Genomic DNA, 22,536 nt, shown 5'->3' on the forward strand with positions numbered 1-22,536 from the left:
AATTGTTCTTTAACGTGCAATTGATTAATGTCTACAAAAATCTCCTAAAAATAAGTTAGTCATCCGTTAGGAGTTTTCTAACCTCACTTAATCAAGGAAAGCAACACCGATAAACACAATGCAACCACCGAGACAAGCATAAACTAGATTAAATCACAACCAAGTTTATTTTACAAATCTTGCACATAAATTCACCAAGATAGCAATTTTGGCCGAAACTACTAACTAAGCTAACAAATCATGGCAAGAATTCGTAACAACACCATCTAACCCGTTAGAGTCCTTCCGTGAGGGCAAGCTCTCTTGATTAATAATAATTGCATTTTATTAAACCACTAACCCGTTAGAGTATCATGGTGCCTACATTTTAACCAAGTTAAACTAGTTAACCAAATTAAAAGTTTACTAATACATGATTAAATAAGCTTCATTTTTTAACTATCTTACCTAACCAAGCACCAATCATCCAACACAATTATTTATAATCAAGAAATCAATATCAATAACAAGGTTGCAAACTAATCATCAAAGATAATCATAGAAAACACTTCCAAATTTCATTACAAACATAGATTAACATACTAATGGTTATAATCAAGCAAGGGATTGTTGTGTTTTTGCCCAAAGGCTTACATTAATACATAGTAATCAGTCTAAATGCTTGAAACATAACAAAATAATGGAAAGATTTGAGAAACCAAACCATAAACAAGCATAAGAATGAGAATCTGGATAGTAAATGAGCAAAACCGGGCAATGTGGCTTGAATCCGAGTGAAAGCAGCAGCCTTCGGAGCCTCAAAATCGCCTGCAGAGCTCCCAAAATTGTCCAGAGTTACTAATAAAATGGTTCTGTTCTGTTTATATGCTTTTTCGGTGTCGCACGGTCGTTCTCCCGATCGCACGACCGTGCACTTTAAGCATTATTGGTGGTGGTCCACCATACCGCATGACGTCACAGATCGTTGACTGGTCTTCGCATACGCACGGGCGTTCTTGACATGGCACGGACGTTCCATATCGGCATTTTGTTGCACGCCTAGTTTTGTGGTCGTTCAGCTCCGAGGTTTTCCTGCGTTGTCGGATCCGCACGACCGTTCCGCATATGGCATGACCGTGCGTTTTCGCATTGGCCTGCAATGCCTTGCACGCAGTGTTGCACGCCTCGTTCACTGCCGGGTCTTCTTGGTTTGTCGGATATGCACGGTCGTGCATATCGCCGCATGATCGTGCAACACGCCCAGGTCAGTTTTTCCAACAGAATCTTCGCAGCTTCGTCGTCTTGTCCGGAAAGTCCTCGTTTTCGCTATCATCTTGTCTGGTATGCTGTTTTAGGCCTGCAAACAAAAATGTAGATAATTAAGTATCTGAATGACGGTTTTACGGCCGAAAACGCATAAAATAGGGGTAAAACGGGGAACGAAAATATGTGTAAATTAGCGAATATCAAATCTCCCCACACTTGAACCTTGCTTGTCCTCAAGCAAGCTGAACTAAAAAGTAATAAAAGACGGAAATAAACAAGAACGATAATTTACACACTATTTTATTGAAAACTACTATAAACGGTTAGCCGGTTTGTCGAAAGACAACATCAAAAGACTCAAACCCAACAAGCATATGCAATTATAAAGCGACAACCAAAAAGCCGTGACTTCACATTTAATCGACTCAACATGTTAATCTTCACGCGAATCACAATGTTCACACACACTCGGGTTTATTTATGAAACATACATATAATGTGTATGTGCAAACACTCAATGCCTCGTCAATGAAACATGCAATATCATAAGCTTGTCATAAGATCTCGTCTCCACCAACTAACATGCAAATAAGTGTAAATCAAGAGGTCTTTACGGGTTGTAACGTTAGGCTTGGGCGAAGGGTATGGAAGTAGACATATAAAGTGGCGAAAATGGTTAAAACTCGGTATTAGCGTTTAACTAGCAAGAACATAATACAACTATACATACAAACGCCTTAAAAAGGCGACTAAAGCGCAATCGAGCTTATCAACGAAATTTTAACATTTAAGTGTTCAAAATTGCTCGATTTCTATCAACTTCACCCTATTTTAGGGTGTTTTATTTTCTGTGTTTTTTTTTTATCATAGAAAATATACTATACAATAAACTGAAATAAACGCTAGTTAAACGATTATTTTGTCCGAGTTTCAACACTAAAAAGGGTTTAAAACATACAAAGGCTAAATTTGGCTAAGTGGGCGATAATGTGGGTAAACAAAGGTAAACGGGAAGGCTCGACATGGTTAATCCTAAAGGGTAATATAAGGTGAACGGGAAGCACAACACAAAGAACAACGTTTACAACAAAGGGGTAATCTAAGTGCCTCTATCACTTTTACACAAATTCACAAGTTCATAGTCTTAACAAGCATACTAGTGACAAATTCTAAATTACACATAACATCCGGCTCACTCCTATATCCGAAATGAACAAACAAATATATAGCAATAGGCTCAAATATGCTCACGTAACGAATGGAATAGGTAAAAGTGTGAAAACTATCATGCAAGTCTTTCTTTGTTTGTCACGCTTTCCGGTTTTCTTTTTTTTCAAAATTTATTTTGCTTGTCGGGTTTTTATCAAGTCCGATGCTTTCTAAAACACAATCAACCGGTTTACTTACTAAAATATATACAAAATACAGGCATTTTTGAATGATTTTTCTGATTTTCTGATTTTTTTTTTAAATATGAGGACAAACAAAGTTAACCCCCTCCCCACACTTGAACTTCGCATTGTCCCCAATGCGAAACCCGAAATATAGAGAAAAAGGATAATTGTACTCCCCTCAAGATGATATCTGATGAATCGAGACTTCCAAAGCTGCATCTGTCATATGCTCCGGTCAAAGACTTGATAGCCGAAATCTGCAAGTATGTCATATGGCACAGCAAAACAGAACAGTAATAGAATAAACACAAATAAACCATAATGTACATAAATACTACTAGTCCAAACAAAGACATAACAGAAAGTAAAGTGTTTGAAAATACAATACAATCCGAGGGTGTTTGACATACTAAGCAAAAAGAACACCCGAAATAACAAGTACTAAAATAATAATAAAAACCACCAACGAACATCACCACCAACTCCTACTCGTCGTCACCGTCATCGTCTCTCGTGAACGATGGGCCCGCACCGCCATAACCAGGTGGGTTCCACGGCGGGAACTGTGGAGGGTGCTGAAAGTAGTCGGGATATGCATGGTGCATCTCCCCGAATAGGTACGAGAATCCGGCACTTACCCCCTGGTATAAGCTCTCCTGGCTCTGTCTCAGCTGATCCTGCGTGGCCCTGAGCTTATCCTGACTAGCCCGGATCTGGTCCTGGCTGGTCCTAATCTGATCGATGTACGTACCATTCTGTTCCTGCGTAACACGCATTTGCTGGAACTGCTGATAAAATTCAGGCCAATCCTGATGCTGGTAGTACTGCTGGCGCTGCGCCTCATGTGGCGGTGTGTGGTGCGGTGGTGTGTGTGGCTGGTGCTGCTGCTCCTGCATCTCTACGTCCTCTTCCTCTTCTTCTTCTGGGAGCGGGGGTAACGGGTCCCAGACCTCGTTATTCAGCCCCCTCAACCTATCCCCTCTATCTAACTCAACAATCACCCCTATCGCCTTCAGTGACCTGATGTCAACATGAACCCCTTCAGTTATCAGAGTGAGACCCTGAAGTACCTCCTCAGTCATAAGGTGTTCGTTGTACGCAATTTCGGTCACATACTGACCGCCATGTATCTGACTGTTAGAAGTCCTCCCTGAGCACTTCACAAAGTATTCAGCCATTCGCGCCGCTAAGTTGATGGGCGCCTTCTCCACCAATGCGTAAAGAAAAATCAAATCTGGTGTTGGACAGTTACCAAGACTGTCCATGCGACCGCATATAGTGTGGCTAAACACATGGTGCATCACTCGCACCAGAGGGTCTTTAAGTCGTGAGGCCTTTGACATCCTTGGGTTGTATGGGTCCCCAACAGCATTTGCAGCCCAAAACTCATCCCGTGCCGCATCAGACGGGAAGGTGAACTGATCTGTGAAGACTTCGGGATCATCCATGTCTTCCCTAGTGTAAATCCCGAGTCTCCTTCCTAAACGACCAACCGACCACCGGTGCCATCTACCACACAATCTGAAAGCTATCCGCTCTTTGTGGCGGAATTTGGGTCGTCGAGCAGCAACTGGCTTTTCGTAAGCATATGATGCAAAGAACTCTATGGTAAGCTCCAAGTAAACGGGTCGGTTGCAACCGACCAGATTTGTAAGCAGCCGACTCATCATGTTTTCCAGTCGGTCATACTGATTTAGTTCTTGCATTACTTCCCAATCCAGCCATCTAGGGACTCCGAACTGCCCCCTCCGGGCCCATAATGCGTCTCTTTTTGGAATGCATAAAGCTTCACGCTCGTTGTTGGGGTCAAACTGTAGGAAGGGATGATCCATCTGTAATGGGGAACATTGTTAGAAAGACAGAAACAGGAGAAAATGGAATTGAAAACAGCCGAGCAGCAAGTTATGAAGCTTCTGTCAAACTGATCTGGGCATCAGGCACGGTCGTGCGGCGATACGCACGGTCGTGCGTCACCGACGATGTGCACCATCTCCCAGGAAACTCGGAATCGCACGGCGTGCGGTCAATCGGCACCACCGTGCAACACCGGACACAAGCTGACATTGTGGAATCACCTGGTTTGGCACGACCGTTCCATACAAGGGACGACCGTGCGTCAACTGACCTGCAGATTTCAAACCCCTGAAACTTTGAATAGCCTGATTTTTCCAAAATCAACAACTTTTTTTTTGTACAAACAGGGGTCGGAAACTCAACCGGGTGTTCACGATAAGCGTGATTCAAACAAGGGTTAGGGTTTCGATTTGTTTATGAAGAGAACCCTAATAAATCCCTTGTTGAATCGGATGAAATCTACCTAGAAAGCAAGAAAACAAGAAATCTAACACTAGAGACGTACCGTGCGAAGTTGGGTGCGAGATCGTGCGAAAAACCGTGCGATTTGGTGTAAAAACCGCTCTGGAACGGCTGCAGTTGCTAGGGTTCGCGAATGAGGGATTTTACAGCAGATGAGGGTATATATAATGTGCAAAATGACAAAAATGCCCTCAGCCTGACGCACGGTCGTTCGCCGTTTGGCACGGTCGTGCGTCTCCGACGACTTCCATTTTTCTCGGTGATGCACCGAGGGTGCGATCCACCGTGCCAGCATCTCGGAAACGCACGGTCGTGCGGATCCTGGCATGGTCGTGCATCAGCTGCAGATCAGAATTTCTGCAGAAGGCATTTCCAGCAACTGTTTTGGCCGTTTTTCGCCGTTTTTTCGACACACCAACTGTTCTAACAATATTGCAATACAGAACCTTCGCTCGGCACGAATAGAAACTGTACAAACTAACGGAAACTACCTAACTAACCTAAATTATGCTAAAACTAGAAAATAAATCCTAAATGACTAAACTACCCCTAAAGCGCGAAATACGCTCTTGCTGCATTTTTGATCCACGAGTCAGTAGCGTAGACTCTCTCCTCCCCATACTTATGATGTGTGCGGGGTTTGGAGTTCAATAACCTCCATCACCGACTCTGTCGGCCCGGCAACGTATAACTTCAAGCGATGCCCATTTACTTTGAAAATAACGCCTTCCGCGTTCTCTATTGCAATAGTCCCATACGGAAATACCTCTTTAACCGTGTATGGGCCTGTCCAACGTGAATGAAGCTTCCTGGGAAATAAGCGCAACCGCGAGTTGTAAAGAAGAACAAGATCGCCCGCTTGGAATTCTTTGTGGTCCTTCAAGCGTTTATCGTGCAATCTCTTCGTGCGCTCCTTGTACAACACCGAGCTCTCATAAGCGCGTTGTCGCAACTCTTCCAACTCATGAATCTGGAGAAACCGGGCTTCACCTCCGGCTTTTAGGTCCAGATTTGCGGTTTTTAGCGCCCACATCGCTTTATGCTCCAACTCAACCGGTAAATGGCATGCCTTTCCGTATACAAGCCTAAAGGGAGTAGTCCCGATAGGCGTCTTGTAAGCCGTACGGAAAGCCCACAACGCTTCATCAAGCTTATCCGACCAATCCTTGCGGTTTGCACCTACCGACCGCTCAAGGATTCTTTTCAGCCCCCGGTTCGTGACTTCCACCTGCCCGCTTGTCTGTGGATGATAGGGCGTGGACAGACGGTGATGCACACCGTAACGGGACAAAGCTCTCTCGAGCTGAGTATTGCAAAAATGCGTCTCTCTGTCACTGATAAGCGCTTTCGGAGCGCCGAACCGAGCAAATAAACTTTTCAAAAATCTCACGACCACCCTGGCATCATTGGTGGGTAAGGCTTGCGCCTCCGCCCACTTCGATACATAGTCAACCGCGACCAGGATGTACTTATTACCTCGTGAGGGGGGAAATGGTCCCATGAAGTCTATCCCCCAGATATCAAAGACTTCACAAACCTGAATCCAGGTCTGAGGCATTTCATCACGTGCCGATATATTTGTCGCCCTCTGGCAAGCATCGCACGCTCTAACCCAACTCTGCGCATCATGAAATATAGTCGGCCAATAAAACCCGGAGTCCAACACTTTCTTGGCGGTAAAGTTGGCTCCATGGTGGCCTCCGGTAGGTCCCTCGTGACAGTGGCGCAGAATATCGGTCGCCTCTTTCCCTGAAACACATCTCCTGATTAAGAGCACCAACCCGAAACAAGTAAGGGTCATCCCAAATGTAGTGCTTGACGTCCGAAAAGAATTTCCTCTTTTGCTGGTGAGTCAACCCCTTAATCAGAATCCCGCAAGCAAGGTAGTTCGCAAGGTCGGCGAACCATGGTGACTCATCGCATATCTCAACACTCATCAAAGACTCGTGTGGGAAGTTGTCATTTATGGAATCCCAACGCGCGTCCACGATGTCTCCATGCTCTAACCGAGATAGATGGTCAGCCGCTACATTCAACGCACCCTTTTATCTTGAATTTCGATATCAAATTCTTGCAGCAACAAGATCCACCGGATCAGACGTGGTTTAGCGTCCTGTTTGCTGAAGAGATATCGGATGGCAGCGTGATCAGTATATACAACGGTTTTCGAAAGCACCAAGTACGATCTAAATTTGTCAAATGCGAAAACGACCGCCAAGAGCTCCTTTTCAGTCGTGGTATAATGTTCCTGAGCGTCGTGAAGAGTTTTGCTCGCATAATAGATCGGGTGAAAGTGCTTTTCTCTCTTTTGACCAAGAACGGCCCCTATAGCGTAATCACTCGCGTCGCACATAATCTCAAACGGCAAACTCCAGTCCGGTGCAACTAAAATAGGGGCCTCAATCAACTTTTGCTTGAGAAGGTCAAAGGCTCTCAAGCAATCATCTCCGAATATGAACGGAGCGTCTTTCTCCAACAAACGGGTCATGGGTCTGGCGATTTTTGAAAAATCTTTAATGAATCGCCGATAGAACCCGGCATGACCGAGAAAGCTCCGTATCGCTCTAACAGAGGTGGGGGCGGAAGTCGTGAAATGATATCCACTTTGGCTGGATCGACCTCCATACCAGCATGCGAAATCTTATGTCCCAGAACTATGCCCTCCTTCACCATGAAGTGGCATTTCTCCCAGTTCAGGACCAGATTCGTCTCCTCACACCTCTTCAACATTTTTCTCAAATTTTCCAAGCAGTGATCGAAGGAATCCCCAAATACCGAAAAATCATCCATGAAAACCTCCATGGAATCCTCGATCATGTCATGGAAAATTGCAACCATGCATCTCTGGAAAGTCGCTGGTGCATTACACAACCCAAAAGGCATCCGCCTGTAGGCGAATGTGCCGAAGGGGCATGTAAAGGTAGTCTTCTCCTGATCCTCAAGAGCGATAGGAATCTGAAAGTACCCAGAGAATCCGTCAAGGAAACAGTAATACAACTTCCCCGACAGACGTTCCAACATCTGGTCGATGAATGGAAGCGGGAAGTGATCCTTGCGAGTAGCATCATTGAGCTTGCGGTAGTCAATGCAAACTCGCCACCCAGTGACGGTACGGGTAGGAATTAGCTCATTCCTATCATTTGAAACTACAGTCATACCACCTTTCTTAGGTACAACCTGCACCGGACTCACCCACACAGAGTCCGAAATAGGATAAATCATGCCGGCATCCAACAACTTAATCACCTCCTTCTTCACCACGTCCTGCATATTTGGATTTAAACGCCTCTGATGCTGTGCACATGGTTTGTACTCGTCTTCCATCAGAATCTTGTGAGTACAAAAAGAAGGATTGATGCCCTTGATATCCATGATTTTCCATGCGATGGCTCTCTTATGAAGTCTCAGAACCTCGAGAAGCTGATTTTTCTCGTCCTTTTCCAATGATGCCGAAATTATGACCGGTAGGCGACGCTCCTCGTCCAGAAATGCATACTCAAGATGTGGTGGGAGTTCTTTCAACACCAAAGGCGTCGGATCTTCAACCGAAGGCTCTGCTTCCTCCTTTTTCACATGGTCAATTTCAAGAAATCTCTCCTGACTCTGGGAACCATCGTCACCAATCTGATAGACTGGCTGCTCGAAATCGTGGCCCTCCTACGTAATGCCAATCAGGTCCCCACACGACAGACGTGTGTCCGAATCAATCTCGTCAATAGTACCTTGAAAATGAGAGCACACACATGCATCGACAATGTCGACATAGTAAAGCATGTCATCGTGACTTTGCGGATGCTGCATCGATCTTTTGATATCGAATGTCACGTGCTCATCATTCACTCGGAGCGTGATTTGGCCAGCTGCCACATCAACAATCGTCCTCGCTGTATTGAGGAAAGGACGTCCAAGTATCAAAGGTACCCTTGAATCTTCGCCATGTCAAGAATAACAAAGTCCACGGGGAAAACAAATTTATCGATTTTTACAAGCATGTTTTCCACAAACCCGCGCGGATACTTTATTGAGCGATCTGCCAACCGAATGCTCATCCTAGTGGGTGACGGCTCACCCAGATCCAGTTTAGTAAAAACCTTATACGGCATAAGGTTAATACTCGCTCCCAAGTCAGCCAATGCATGGCTAACAGACATGTTTCCAATCAAACACGGGAGAGTGAAACTACCAGGATCTCCCATTTTCGTGGGCAGACGGTTTTGCAGAACGGCGGAACAAGTCTCATTCATCACCACACATGATATATCCTCGAGCTTCTTTTTATTCGAGAGGATATCCTTAAGGAATTTCGCATACTTTGGCATCTGGGCCAAGGCTTCAACAAACGGTATATTGATGTGTAGTTGCTTAAACAACTCAAGGAACTTACCGTATTGTTCTTCATTCTTCTGCTTCTTCAGCCTGCCTGGATAAGGTACTGGAGGAGTGTAATCTTTGACCGGCTCCTGGACTTGTGCTGTACTTGCTGGGCGTAGCCTGGCTTGCACCTCGTCCGGTGTGTCAGTCGGGACCGCTTCAGTGATCGGTGCTGAGTCTGATATGACGGGTCCGGTAGTTTTTCCACTCCTGGTCATGACAGCATTCACATCCCTGTGTCCGCCCGAGTTTGGTTCTGTATTACCCGGAAGACCGCCTGGGGGTCTTTTGGACATCATCTGTGCCAGCTGACCAACCTGATTCTCGATATTCTGAATCGAGGCCTTCTGACTCCTCATTTCTCCCTCGTTAGCTAGAAAACGATCTTCGCTTTGTTGGTATCGTTTTTCAGAGCTAGAGAGAAGCTGAGCCATCATATCCTCCAGCTTGGAACTAGACTGAGGGGCCTGCTGCTGGGAGCTACTCCCAGTGCCCTGATTCTGGTACGAATATGGACGCTGCTGGTAGGGTTGGTTGTACTGCTGGTACTGCTGACCCTGCTGAGGCGCTGGAGCACGCTGAGTGAACCCCAATGGGTTCTGATTTCCTGTGTTCGCTCGCCACCCAAAATTTGGGTGATTTCTCCAACCGGGATTATAGGTGTTGCTGTACGGGTTGTTCTGTTGCCTTACCTGATTACTCACGAAATCTACTTCTTCGTGGCCCTCATATACGACTCCCTGAAAACATGCCCCAGGCTCGTGTGACAGTCCGCACTGGTCACATCCCGAGCCAGCATGCGCAATCATCTGGGACCTGTCGAATCTCGATGCAAGAGCCGAGATTTGTGCAGTAATGGCCGTGTAATCGTCTACAGCATGAACTCCTGAACGAGATGATGATGATGATGCCCGACCTCTATCTCCGTCCCGACGCGAGCTGGATTTCAACGCAGCTTTTTCGATAATATCATACGCTTCAGTCGGCGTCTTAGTTCCAAGGTCGCCGCCCGCGTTCACGTCTAATTGCTCTTGCGTATTATAGCTGAGCCCCTGATAGAACATCAAAACCAGCTGTCGCTTGGAGAAGCCGTGATGTGGCACATCAATCAACAAATCTTTGAATCTCTCCCAAGCCGCATGCAACGACTCGCCCTCGTCCTGGCGAAAGGAAACTATCCGGTTCCGTAGTTTGTTCGTTTTCTCAGGTGGAAAATATTTCTGCATAAACTGTTCCGCCAACTGATTCCAAGTCCTGATGGACCCGGCAGGAAGTGACATAAGCCAAGCTCTAGCTTTGTCACGTAACGAAAACGGAAACAACCTCAACCGAATCGCATCCTCCGAAACACCTGTCATCCTAAATGTCGAACAAATAGCAAGAAAAGCAGCGATATGTCTCCCAGGATCCTCATGCTCACGTCCGTCAAACTGTACAAAATTTTGTACCATATTAATAATACTAGGTCTAATTTCAAAAGTAGGAGTATCTATAGTAGGCTGAAGGATACTCGGCTCCAGGCCTGCCCTTCCGGGCTGATTTGTTTCATTCAGCGGTCGGTCGTCGTCCGCCATGACGACTCTCTCCTCGTCCCCTGAGCTTTCGTCTTCAGAGATAATCACCGGCTCATCGATTGCATTTGCTATGCGTTGTGCAACGACAAGCGACCTTTCGCGCAGCCTCTTACTTCTTCTAAGATTATGCGCTGGTTCGTCAGTAGGCTCAGCAATAGCGGGCGCGGGAGTTGAGGACATCAACCTGCAAACGAAAAACTGACACAATGAATAGTTTATTAATATAATAATGTTTTTTTTTAGCTGAATAGAAGCAGAATATGTATAAATATGGGCTGTAAAATTTATAAAAATCCGAAAATTGGCCGAAATTTTTATAAAAATTAAAGCAACGAAAATAATCGAATCGGCTAGTATGAAAATGATTTTTAAGAGCCGAAAACTCAAAGAATAAATGAATAAATAAATCCGGATTTGAACAAATAAATAGAATAAAAATTTACAAATGTATAAAAGAATCACGAAAATGAATAAATTGAATTAAAAGCTAGAAATATTTAACAATTACATCAACAAATAAATAATCACGAAAATATACACAAATATTAACAAGTATATACACCGATAACACAATGACTCGGGTCGTTCCTAAAACTCGCCAGTCCCCGGCAACAGCGCCAAAAACTTGGTACGTGCGTGACTATACATATTTTTACAATGAAATTACACACGAATTGGTTTTAAATTTATAAAATTGATTATTACTTTTACATCAAAACACACACGAAAGAGGCAAGTGTACCCCGTCATATATGTAGTAAAGTATCGGTAAGAACCAAGTATCGATCCACGGAAATGGGCGGAGAAATAATACTAGACCTTTGCCACTAAATTACCGGTAAAAACATAAATGGTATTGGTTTTAATTAAACTAAAGTAAGAATAAATAAAAACTTATAAAACATAGTAAAATATATATAAATAGCCTTGCTTAATACACAACCACAGCATGTCAACTAAGTCAGTTTTGGCACTACAAGCATTCGGTCAATTTTCCAGTTCGAGACAATTAGTATCCCTTTCGGGAATCCTAACATGACAATCATTCGGAAAGTTAAAACGATAAACACACTTTAACCACCTAAAATTGTTCTTTAACGTGCAATTGATTAATGTCTACAAAAATCTCCTAAAAATAAGTTAGTCATCCGTTAGGAGTTTTCTAACCTCACTTAATCAAGGAAAGCAACACCGATAAACACAATGCAACCACCGAGACAAGCATAAACTAGATTAAATCACAACCGAGTTTATTTTAAAAAATCTTGCACATAAATTCACCAAGATAGCAATTTTGGCCGAAACTACTAACTAAGCTAACAAATCATGGCAAGAATTCGTAACAACACCATCTAACCCGTTAGAGTCCTTCCGTGAGGGCAAGCTCTCTTGATTAATATCAATTGCATTTTATTAAACCACTAACCCGTTAGAGTATCATGGTGCCTACATTTTAACCAAGTTAAACTAGTTAACCAAATTAAAAGTTTACTAATACATGATTAAATAAGCTTCATTTTTTAACTATCTTACCTAACCAAGCACCAATCATCCAACACAATTACTTATAATCAAGAAATCAATATCAATAACAAGGTTGCAAACTAATCATCAAAGATAATCATAGAAAACACTTCCAAATTTCATTACAAACATAGATTAACATACAAATGGTTATAATCAAGCAAGGGATTGTTGTGTTTTTGCCCAAAGGCTTACATTAATACATAGTAATCAGTCTAAATGCTTGAAACATAACAAAATAATGGAAAGATTTAAGAAACCAAACCATAAACAAGCATAAGAATGAGAATCTGGATAGTAAATGAGCAAAACCGGGCAATGTGGCTTGAATCCGAGTGAAAGCAGCAGCCTTCGGAGCCTCAAAATCGCCTGCAGAGCTCCCAAAATTGTCCAGAGTTACTAATAAAATGGTTCTGTTCTGTTTATATGCTTTTTCGGTGTCGCACGGCCGTTCTCCCGATCGCACGACCGTGCACTTTAAGCATTATTGGTGGTGGTCCACCATACCGCATGACGTCACAGATCGTTGACTGGTCTTCGCATACGCACGGGCGTTCTTGATATGGCACGGACGTTCCATATCGGCATTTTGTTGCACGCCTAGTTTTGTGGTCGTTCAGCTCCGAGGTTTTCCTGCGTTGTCGGATCCGCACGACCGTTCCGCATATGGCATGACCGTGCGTTTTCGCATTGGCCTGCAATGCCTTGCACGCAGTGTTGCACGCCTCGTTCACTGCCGGGTCTTCTTGGTTTGTCGGATATGCACGGTCGTGCATATCGTCGCATGATCGTGCAACACGCCCAGGTCAGTTTTTCCAACAGAATCTTCGCCGCTTCGTCGTCTTGTCCGGAAAGTCCTCGTTTTCGCTATCATCTTGTCTGGTATGCTGTTTTAGGCCTGCAAACAAAAATGTAGATAATTAAGTATCCGAATGACGGTTTTACGGCCGAAAACGCATAAAATAGGGGTAAAACGGGGAACTAAAATATGTGTAAATTAGCGAATACCAGTCCAATGTACCTGGGACTTAACTTTCCTCTTTTGATGAATCTTACCACTCCTTTCCAAGGAGAGACTATTAACAATACTTTATCTCCTACTTGAAATTCTAATGGTTTGCGTCTGTTATCAGTGTAGCTCTTTTGTCGATCACGCGCTGCTTTCAGTCGTTCCTTGACTTGAATGATTTTATCAGTTGTTTCTTGTACTATCTCGGGTCCAGATAGTTGTTTTTCCCCAATTTCTGCCCAACAGACTGGGGTTCTGCACTTTCGTCCATAAAGTGCTTCGAATGGTGCAGCATTGATACTTGTGTGATAACTGTTATTATAAGAAAATTCTATCAAAGGTAAGTGTTCGTCCCAATTACCTCCGAAATCAATTACACAAGCTCTAAGCATGTCTTCCATCGTCTGGATTGTCCTTTCGCTTTGCCCGTCCATTTGAGGATGATAAGCTGTGCTTAGATTCAATTTGGTTCCCATTGCCTTTTGGAAACTTGACCAAAAATGAGAAGTAAAACGGCTATCTCTATCAGAAACAATTGATAAAGGAATGCCATGTAAAGAAATGATTTCATTTACATACAATTTGGCTAATTGTTCCATATTAAAGGTTTCTTTCATTGGTAGGAAATGAGCTGACTTGGTTAACCTATCTACAATCACCCAGATTGTATCATCTGCTTTCAGTCGTTCCTTGACTTGAATGATTTTATCAGTTGTTTCTTGTACTATCTCGGGTCCAGATAGTTGTTTTTCCCCAATTTCTGCCCAACAGACTGGGGTTCTGCACTTTCGTCCATAAAGTGCTTCGAATGGTGCAGCATTGATACTTGTGTGATAACTGTTATTATAAGAAAATTCTATCAAAGGTAAGTGTTCGTCCCAATTACCTCCGAAATCAATTACACAAGCTCTAAGCATGTCTTCCATCGTCTGGATTGTCCTTTCGCTTTGCCCGTCCATTTGAGGATGATAAGCTGTGCTTAGATTCAATTTGGTTCCCATTGCCTTTTGGAAACTTGACCAAAAATGAGAAGTAAAACGGCTATCTCTATCAGAAATAATTGATAAAGGAATGCCATGTAAAGAAATGATTTCATTTACATACAATTTGGCTAATTGTTCCATATTAAAGGTTTCTTTCATTGGTAGGAAATGAGCTGACTTGGTTAACCTATCTACAATCACCCAGATTGTATCATTACCTTTTCTGGTTTTTGCGTACGTTTTCACTTAGAGCATGCATCAAGGAAAGGTTTAAATCTGAAACACCTTGTATTTGGTTTAGTTTGACTGTTATTAAAAGTTAGTTGATATGCTGGCGATTTTTTTTTCAGTTTGATTGTGACCGTTACACCTGGAACTTCACTCCAAATCACAGTTGTTGTTGTGTTACACTTGTTTCTTCATTTAAGTGTTCAAAAATTTTGATCCTATCTTCATCCAATATATTTGACACATAGTTGATATTTTTGTTTAGGAGGAGGGACAGGGTACTCGTGGTGGATGTGACACGTTTCGGAGTGGAGAAACCTGATGGATCTGGTCTAATGTAAGCAAGGGAAAGCACTGATCCAAAAAAAGATCTGGAAGTTGCTATTCTTTCAAAAAAACTGAATCATACTTGTTACATTTTTTGTGTTGTTATACTGTAGTTTACAAAAAAAGCTATGCGGATACTGCAGTTTATAAAAATTGTTGCAGGTGCCATAGAACATGTAACCTATTTATCCTGCCGTAGAATAATGGTTCCTCTCCGCATTTATCAAAATCATCATGAGGAATTCCATCTCATAAACCAGACCATTAAACATGGTTTGTCAAACCATTAAACACGGTTTGTCAAACTGTAAAACATGAGCCAAAGCGTTGTAGCGAAAATCATTAAAAAGATCTTTCTCAAAAATGCCTTGTAACATACAACTTGGATGTGTAACGATGGTCCCAACCATCGCAAGGTTGTGATCATCATTGCAACTGTTGGCATGTAACGCTTCCATAAATTTAATGGTTAAAAACACACCTCTATTTCTGTTTTAACAAGTAACTGATGCGCTTGCAACAAAAGTACAAATACAAAGATGCCTAAATGAGACTTTAGAAACCAAATATGATGGTAAATTGGTGGAGTATAGATGGTTGCAAATTGTGAAATACACTCTTTATCTCTAGCTACTATAATGATGAATGGAGCAAATCAGTAGAGAAATATTATACAAAAGCATAATGGAGATGCTATGGGCAGATCGCGCGTTAATTGGGCCAAACATGACATAGTCAAAACAACATGAGTATCGTTGATTGACCGTCCAAGGTGGATAAATGCATTGCCAAGAACAGAGAAATGAAGAACCATGATCGATGTATGATTCAACGAGTATGGGATGCCAATTCTTAGAAATGGTTTGGAAAAAGGCTTGAAAAACTCAAAAAAGTATCCGATATTTCAAAAAAATAGACAATGTGTAGTAAAAGTCATGGTTGATGCACGACGACTCCATCGTAGTATCTTTTGAATTGAAAATTGTTTATTCATACTATTTTAGGCAAATGTTCTCAAATTTGCAACTTAAACTCAAGAAGACCAACTCTATCCCTTAGGCACATTTCAAAACTATAACAAGAGAAAAGTGTTTGTGAGGTCCATTATAACTAGTAGTATACCTATCCAGTGGACGGGTTTTTTGGTGTCGTAATAACAAAAGTTTTTATATATTTACATGTATAATATAAACTCATCAAATGAGTTCACGGTGACATGTATAGTATGCCCAAAAAGAAAAAGAAGATGGAGGCAATTTCAATAACTCAGATTGCCACGCGCATTGAGTTTCTTCTAAGTATACAATTAACAACTAAAACATAAAAACACATATAGCTAGAAACACCAGGTAATAAACAATGGAGTTTTTTTCCCAAACTAGTGTAGATACAAAAAATATTTACTTATTTGGGTACTTTGAAAAATATTTACCTATTTGGGTACTTTTCTATATCTCTTTAATTTTTTACCTAATTTATACATTTCTTTTTATTTTTCTACCCAAAGTAAAATTACATTACTCACAGAATTAGAATCAGCAAAAATATGAGTAATTATTTTTTTGTAAAAAAATAAAAAATTCTGCAAATATTCAAAAAAAAATCTGCAAAAATTCTAAAAAAATCTGCGAAAAATCCACAAAAAATCTGCAAAAATATATTAAAAAATTCTACAATAATTCTGCAAAGTTAAAAAAAATCTACAAAAAATATTATAAAAAAACCATATAATCTATAGGGTAATAGTTGATGGATTTGATGGTCCACATTGTGTAGTTCGTTTGGGGTTAATATCTATAAAAAAAAAAATCAAACTACTTATACGTACAGAATATTGGAGAAATAATCACCATTAATAAAATTGAAATAATTAAAATACTTAGGATCTTTTCTCAAAACTCAAATTTCAAGAAATTCGAAATTTGTAACTTTATTTTATAAATTGCTTGAGTTTAAATAAACTTATTTGAAATATCAAACTTTCCACCAGATTACTATCACTTAATCGATATAACTTAGGGGAGTAAATTTGTGAATTTATTGTTTTATTTTTTTATGAGCTTAGTTTAAACGGGGCCTAGACAATTTCAGGTTATAAAAAGAAAAAAAAAACGGAAAAAGAAATGGAGTTTTTTCCCAAACTAGTGTAGATTATATGGTATTTTTTTATAATATTTTTTGCAGATTTTTTTTTAACTTTGCAGAATTATTGTAGAATTTTTTAATATATTTTTGCAGATTGTTTTGTAGATTTTTTTGCAGATTTTTTTTTTTGAATATTTGCATAATTTTTTATTTTTTTACAAAACATAATTACTCATATTTTTGCTGATTCTAATTCTGTGAATAATCTAATTTTACTTTGGGTAGAAAAATAAAATGAAATATATAAATTAGGTAAAAAATTAAAGAGATATAGAAAAATACCCAAATAGGTAAATAGTTTTTGCATATACACTAGTTTGAAAAAAAAAAAAACTCACAAACAATGAGTTAACTGTTATCTAAACCATGTACTTTCAAACTTCAACTTCTATAACTGGAATAATAACTGAATGAAAGGCATATGCAGGATGTCATGGCCCCACTAAATTAAAATCGTGATAAAATTAATCTTTCCTTATAATGTTGATTTATGCAAAATCTATTTGATGGAATAAAATACTTTGATGGAATAAAATAGGTTCAACGTTGTGCTATATAATTATGCATTCGAATATCTATTTGGTTTAATATCATGATGCTATATATAATTTCAAAGGAGGAGATCAAGATAAATTCTACATGATAACTTGGAAAATAATTAGTCACGTACTGTACTAAAACCAACTAAACAATTCTTTTAGTGTAAAACTTGATTTCCCACATGTAACAAGCTTTGACAGAAATCTTTATAATCAATGATTTGACAAAAAAAAAAAAAAAAAAAAAAAAAAAAAAAAAAAAACCAGATTATAAAAATTATATTAACCAACTCTTTAAAACAAAAAGTTGAAAATCCTAGGAGCGTTGTAACAACCACTTGGAACAGGTTGTTATAACTCTTGTTATAAACTTATAATATATGTGCTCACCACCAAGCCCATATGCACCAGCAACTTCAAGCCCATGCTCCGCACACAGCAACTCCCAGTTAGCCCATATTTAATCCAGCTATGGATATGTTTGGCATGGAGCTTTTATGAGTTTTTAGAGTTTTAGGAGCTTCTAGCTTTAATCTTTTAAGAAAAAGCTCATACTCAATAAAAAATCTTGTTTGGTTGAATGAGTTTGAAGCTTTTAGGTTAGGAGCTTGAATCTTTTGGTTGAACGCTCCTACTAGTAGTGTTTAGATGTAGCTACAAGCTTTTAGGGAAAAAATAACTATTTTAACCTCTAAAGATAATGAACTTTTTAATGCACAAGCTTTATAAATTTTAAGTTATGTCAATTTTGGTCATGTTATACATTTTATTAAAAGTTTCAGCTACTATGCCAAACCCCAAATATATCTAAAAGGATATAGCTAATAGCTATCAGCTTTTTGCCACCAGTTACTTTTGCCAAACATACCCTATATGTAATTTAACACAAATTAATTGACATTTATATTATTATTTTGATATTAAACTGAAAGTAAATATTATGTAATTTAACATGGAAGAAAAGTAATCATACATACATACATGGTTGTAAAACAAGGTCTTCAAGGCCGAGTACTCCCCGAGTAGTCGCTACAAGGTAGGCTGCCGAGACGACTTTCTTCAGCTCCGACTAATTACTCGGAATCGATCAAATGCGGTCAACATCGGCCAAATTCGGATCTAGTAGGTCAACTCGGGCCGAGTTTGACTTAAAATAAAATAAAACATAATTTCTATGCCTATCATATTAAAGAATGAATATCAATTTCATGTATTTTGTTATAAATATTAGTAAATTTGTGTCATTTGACACATATATAATTTTTGAAAACTAATTTCTTTATAATTTGGCATGTCCGAGTACTCCCCGTTTACTCTCCGCCTAGGGCGAGTACTCTCAACTCCCCGATCGACCGACTAGGAAGCGCCTAGCAACTTTTGCAACCATGCATACATACCATTTAGTCCCATTAATTAATTTACTATTATTAATCTTAATTTTTATTTATGGTTCTATGTTACTCTAAAAATTAACTTTAGGTTTCATGATCAATACTCTTATGATCATGGTTGATTTAGTAATTCTAATCGATTCCAAGGATAAATCTACGTTGGGAACACTCTTATATGTTATGACGATTTGACCACCATATTAGTCGTCGGACAATCGGAGCGAAATCAAAATCTATGTCATACATTTTGAATCAGAAGGGGTTTTATCTAGATACCTTAACATCCAACCGGATTCAACGATGTGGAGCAACCAGATGACCCGACAAACAAATCAAGGTGAACAGTAAGCAGGATTAGCATTCGCGTACAATACACTGTGACGAGTTAACAATATACAAAATTTAGTCCGAACGAAAGAATGGTGATCTAGATACCTGTTCGTGAATCAGAGGACTCATCACTCGTGTGATAGAACTGAATGAACTAATCAGGGGCGGACCTACCCACTTGGGTGGGTAGGCGGCCGCACCCCTTGAAAAAAAGGTTTTAGTGTTAAATTTTGCCCAAAATCTCGACCGCATCCCTTAAAAAAATTTCAATCGCACCCCTTGGAAATTTTCAACCGACCCCCTTAAAAAAATCTTATGAATTTAAAAAAAAAATGTGAACATTGATTTTTATTAAAATATAACCTAGTGTATATAATTATTATTTAACCACTTTACTTAACATTTTAACTCAATAACTTTCACTTAACATTTTAGGCATTAGCCCACTAAACATTCCATTGTAACCCAAGCCCAATTAACCAAACCAATTAAATTTGAAGTTAAATAAAATAACCCAACCCAACTACCCCTTCCAATTCTTTCTCCCACTCTCCCTCTTCTGATCGCGCAACGACTGACGCATGAAAGCAGTCAACAGGCACGACGACAGCCGCTGCATTCTTACTGGAAAAACTTGATTCCAACCACCCCACCACCTGGAATACAAAATTTAACGAGGTACCTTCGTTTTCTATTGTGGTTTTTAGGAGAGATAGAGTTATAGAGATGTTAAAAGAGTTTGAAATTTTATGTGTTTTGATGAATTTTTTTTTTTGTTGTTCTAGACTTTAGTAGCATGATTTTGTTGTTTTGATGTTTTTTTTTTTTTTTTTTGTTGTTCTAGACTTTACTAGGGCTTTAAAAATTATGAATCGATTTATATGTGATAGAAACCATAAGTAGGGAATTTTTGGCGAGATTTCTCATGAGGAATTTATCTTTGATATTCATTCTGATAAAATGTTTAAAGACGAGCTCTATAGTTGTTTATCTAGTATAGCAATAAACTTTTTTTTTTTCACTCAAATAAACTTTTTTGTTTTACACTCAAATCAATTGGGTTATGGGTTTTCTACATTAGGGAATGTTATAGCCTATAAGTTCAAAACTAGGCAACGGTTTAATAATTCTAAATCAAACATTTACCATTTAAAAAAATAATGTTGTTAACCTTGAATGACCTTGTTAGGTGTTTGATATAATAATCATAAACATAGTTATTTTAAAATGAAGGCGCAAGTTAGACATAATAAACATAAACATAATTATCACAAAATAATGTTTCACAGATCTAAGTATTTAACGAGGAGATATAAATTAAACAAAACAAACGATTGTGAAAGGGCGTAAACAAACGTAACGAACATATTGTCGAACGCTCACGAAAGCAATTGCATGACTGGATTTTTGTTAGTGTTCGACAAACTACCCGTAGAACGAAATTCCATGTTCATGTTCGTTCATTTATTAAACGAACTACTCGTAGAACAGTTCACGAACGGTATGTTGAACGCTTGGTTTATTTACAACTCAATTATCTATATATATATATATATATTAATTTAGAACATAATTAGGAATGATGACTCTTTCATTTTTAGTGTATTGTCATTTAATGAATTTTCGTTTATACCCCATGTACTTTACTCAGTTTTCACTTAATACTCGTCATTTAGCGATTTTTTATTTACACCCATTGTACTTTACTTTTTTTGTCATTTCTTGAATTTTCTTTTACACCCTCTGACTTTGTCGTTTAGTCCCATCTTACTTTACTCCTTTTTCATTTACTGATTTTTTGTTTACACACTCTAGCTTTGTCATCTAGTGAATATTTGTTTACGCTTTTGTACTTTACTTGTTTGTCATTTAGTGATTTTTCAGTTATTACTTAGCATGGTTTTACGCCCCCCACCCTACATCGCTGCTAGTACGGTTTTCCTTGGCTTTGTCATTTAGTGGCTTTTTGTTACAACTTTGTACTTTACTCGATTGTCATTTAGTGAATTTTTGTTTGCTAGTTAGAATGGTCTTACCCCTTGTAACAACATGATATTTTCAAGTTTCATTTTTCTATGGTACTTGTAACCCACCATTCTTCAACAAACGTTTTGATTTATCATATTGTTATTTTATATAAGTACATTTAAATTTTTAAATTTAGTATTAAATAAACGTTTATAAGTGAAAATTAATAATTGATTAAACTTTCAAAATTTTAAAGTTTAAGCTTTAGTAGATATGTGCCTATCTGGGTTTTTGTGATCTCTATGAAAATAATATTGGTTTATTTTGATTACTCGTACTTATAATGTTTAACCAACAATGTCGTATTTTGTTATTATTATTATTACTATTTTATTATTATTATTATTATTATTATTATTATTATTATTATTATTATTATTATTATTAGAGTAAACTGCAATTTTACCCTCTGGGGTTTAGGGTGATTGACACCCTTACCCCCTAACGAAATAATTGCAATTTTACCCCCAACGTTTGCTGTTATGTCGCAACATTAACCCCCGGCTTCAAATTTGTTGACTGATCTGTTGACTATAACTTGAAATGACTATAATGCCCTTTCATATTACCCCCTGTGTTTTGTTCACTCTGTGATATTACCCCCTGCCACCACTGCCACCACCATTCACCACCACTGCCACCTCCAGCCACCACCCTCAACCACCTCCAGCCACCCATAATTCGGTAGTTCAAATTCCATTTTCTTTTTTTTCCATTGATTAGGGAAGGGCTGTTTGATTACGTGTGGGTGCAGTTTTACAACAATGAACAATGCCAGTATAGGGCGAATGCTGATGCTTTATTAGCGAGATGGAACGAGTGGACTCAGGTGACCACAAATACGATTTTCTTGGGGGTACCAGCAGCTTCGGGAGCTGCCCCAAGCGGAGGATATATTCCACCAGATACTCTTACCTCTCAGATTCTTCCTTCAATCAAGAGTTCTCCCAAGTATGGTGGAGTCATGTTGTGGGACATGTTCTATGATAAACAGAGTGGATACAGTGACGCTATCAAAGGCAGTATAAACTAGTTCTAAAGTGATAGCCTTTGTATACTTTATTATGTTTGTGTGATGGAATAACTTCATATCGTCAGATATGATCAGATGATTTTGTTTCTGTAACAGTCA

General features: G+C 39.4%; 1 protein-coding gene across 1 annotated transcript; it reads left to right on the forward strand.

Annotated features, from left to right (window-relative positions):
- Positions 1-4,476: 4,476 nt before the first annotated feature.
- LOC110869543 (acidic endochitinase-like) lies at positions 4,477-22,437 on the forward strand. The gene is made up of 2 exons (XM_035975899.1): positions 4,477-4,730; positions 22,128-22,437. The coding sequence occupies exons 1-2, from the start codon at positions 4,477-4,479 to the stop codon at positions 22,435-22,437; spliced, it is 564 nt and encodes a 187-aa protein (XP_035831792.1).
- Positions 22,438-22,536: the final 99 nt, after the last annotated feature.

This window comes from Helianthus annuus, chromosome 8 (assembly GCF_002127325.2).
Source record: "Helianthus annuus cultivar XRQ/B chromosome 8, HanXRQr2.0-SUNRISE, whole genome shotgun sequence".
Lineage (NCBI taxonomy): Eukaryota > Viridiplantae > Streptophyta > Magnoliopsida > Asterales > Asteraceae > Helianthus > Helianthus annuus.

Bases quoted from the DNA above. Each gene is read 5' to 3' on its own strand.
- LOC110869543 (XM_035975899.1), top strand. From the start codon at position 4,477: ATGGGGAACATTGTTAGAAAGACAGAAACAGGAGAAAATGGAATTGAA. The intron at 4,731-22,127 runs GTTCCATACAAG...TCCATTGATTAG, and splicing joins TCACCTGGTTTGGCACGACC to GGAAGGGCTGTTTGATTACG.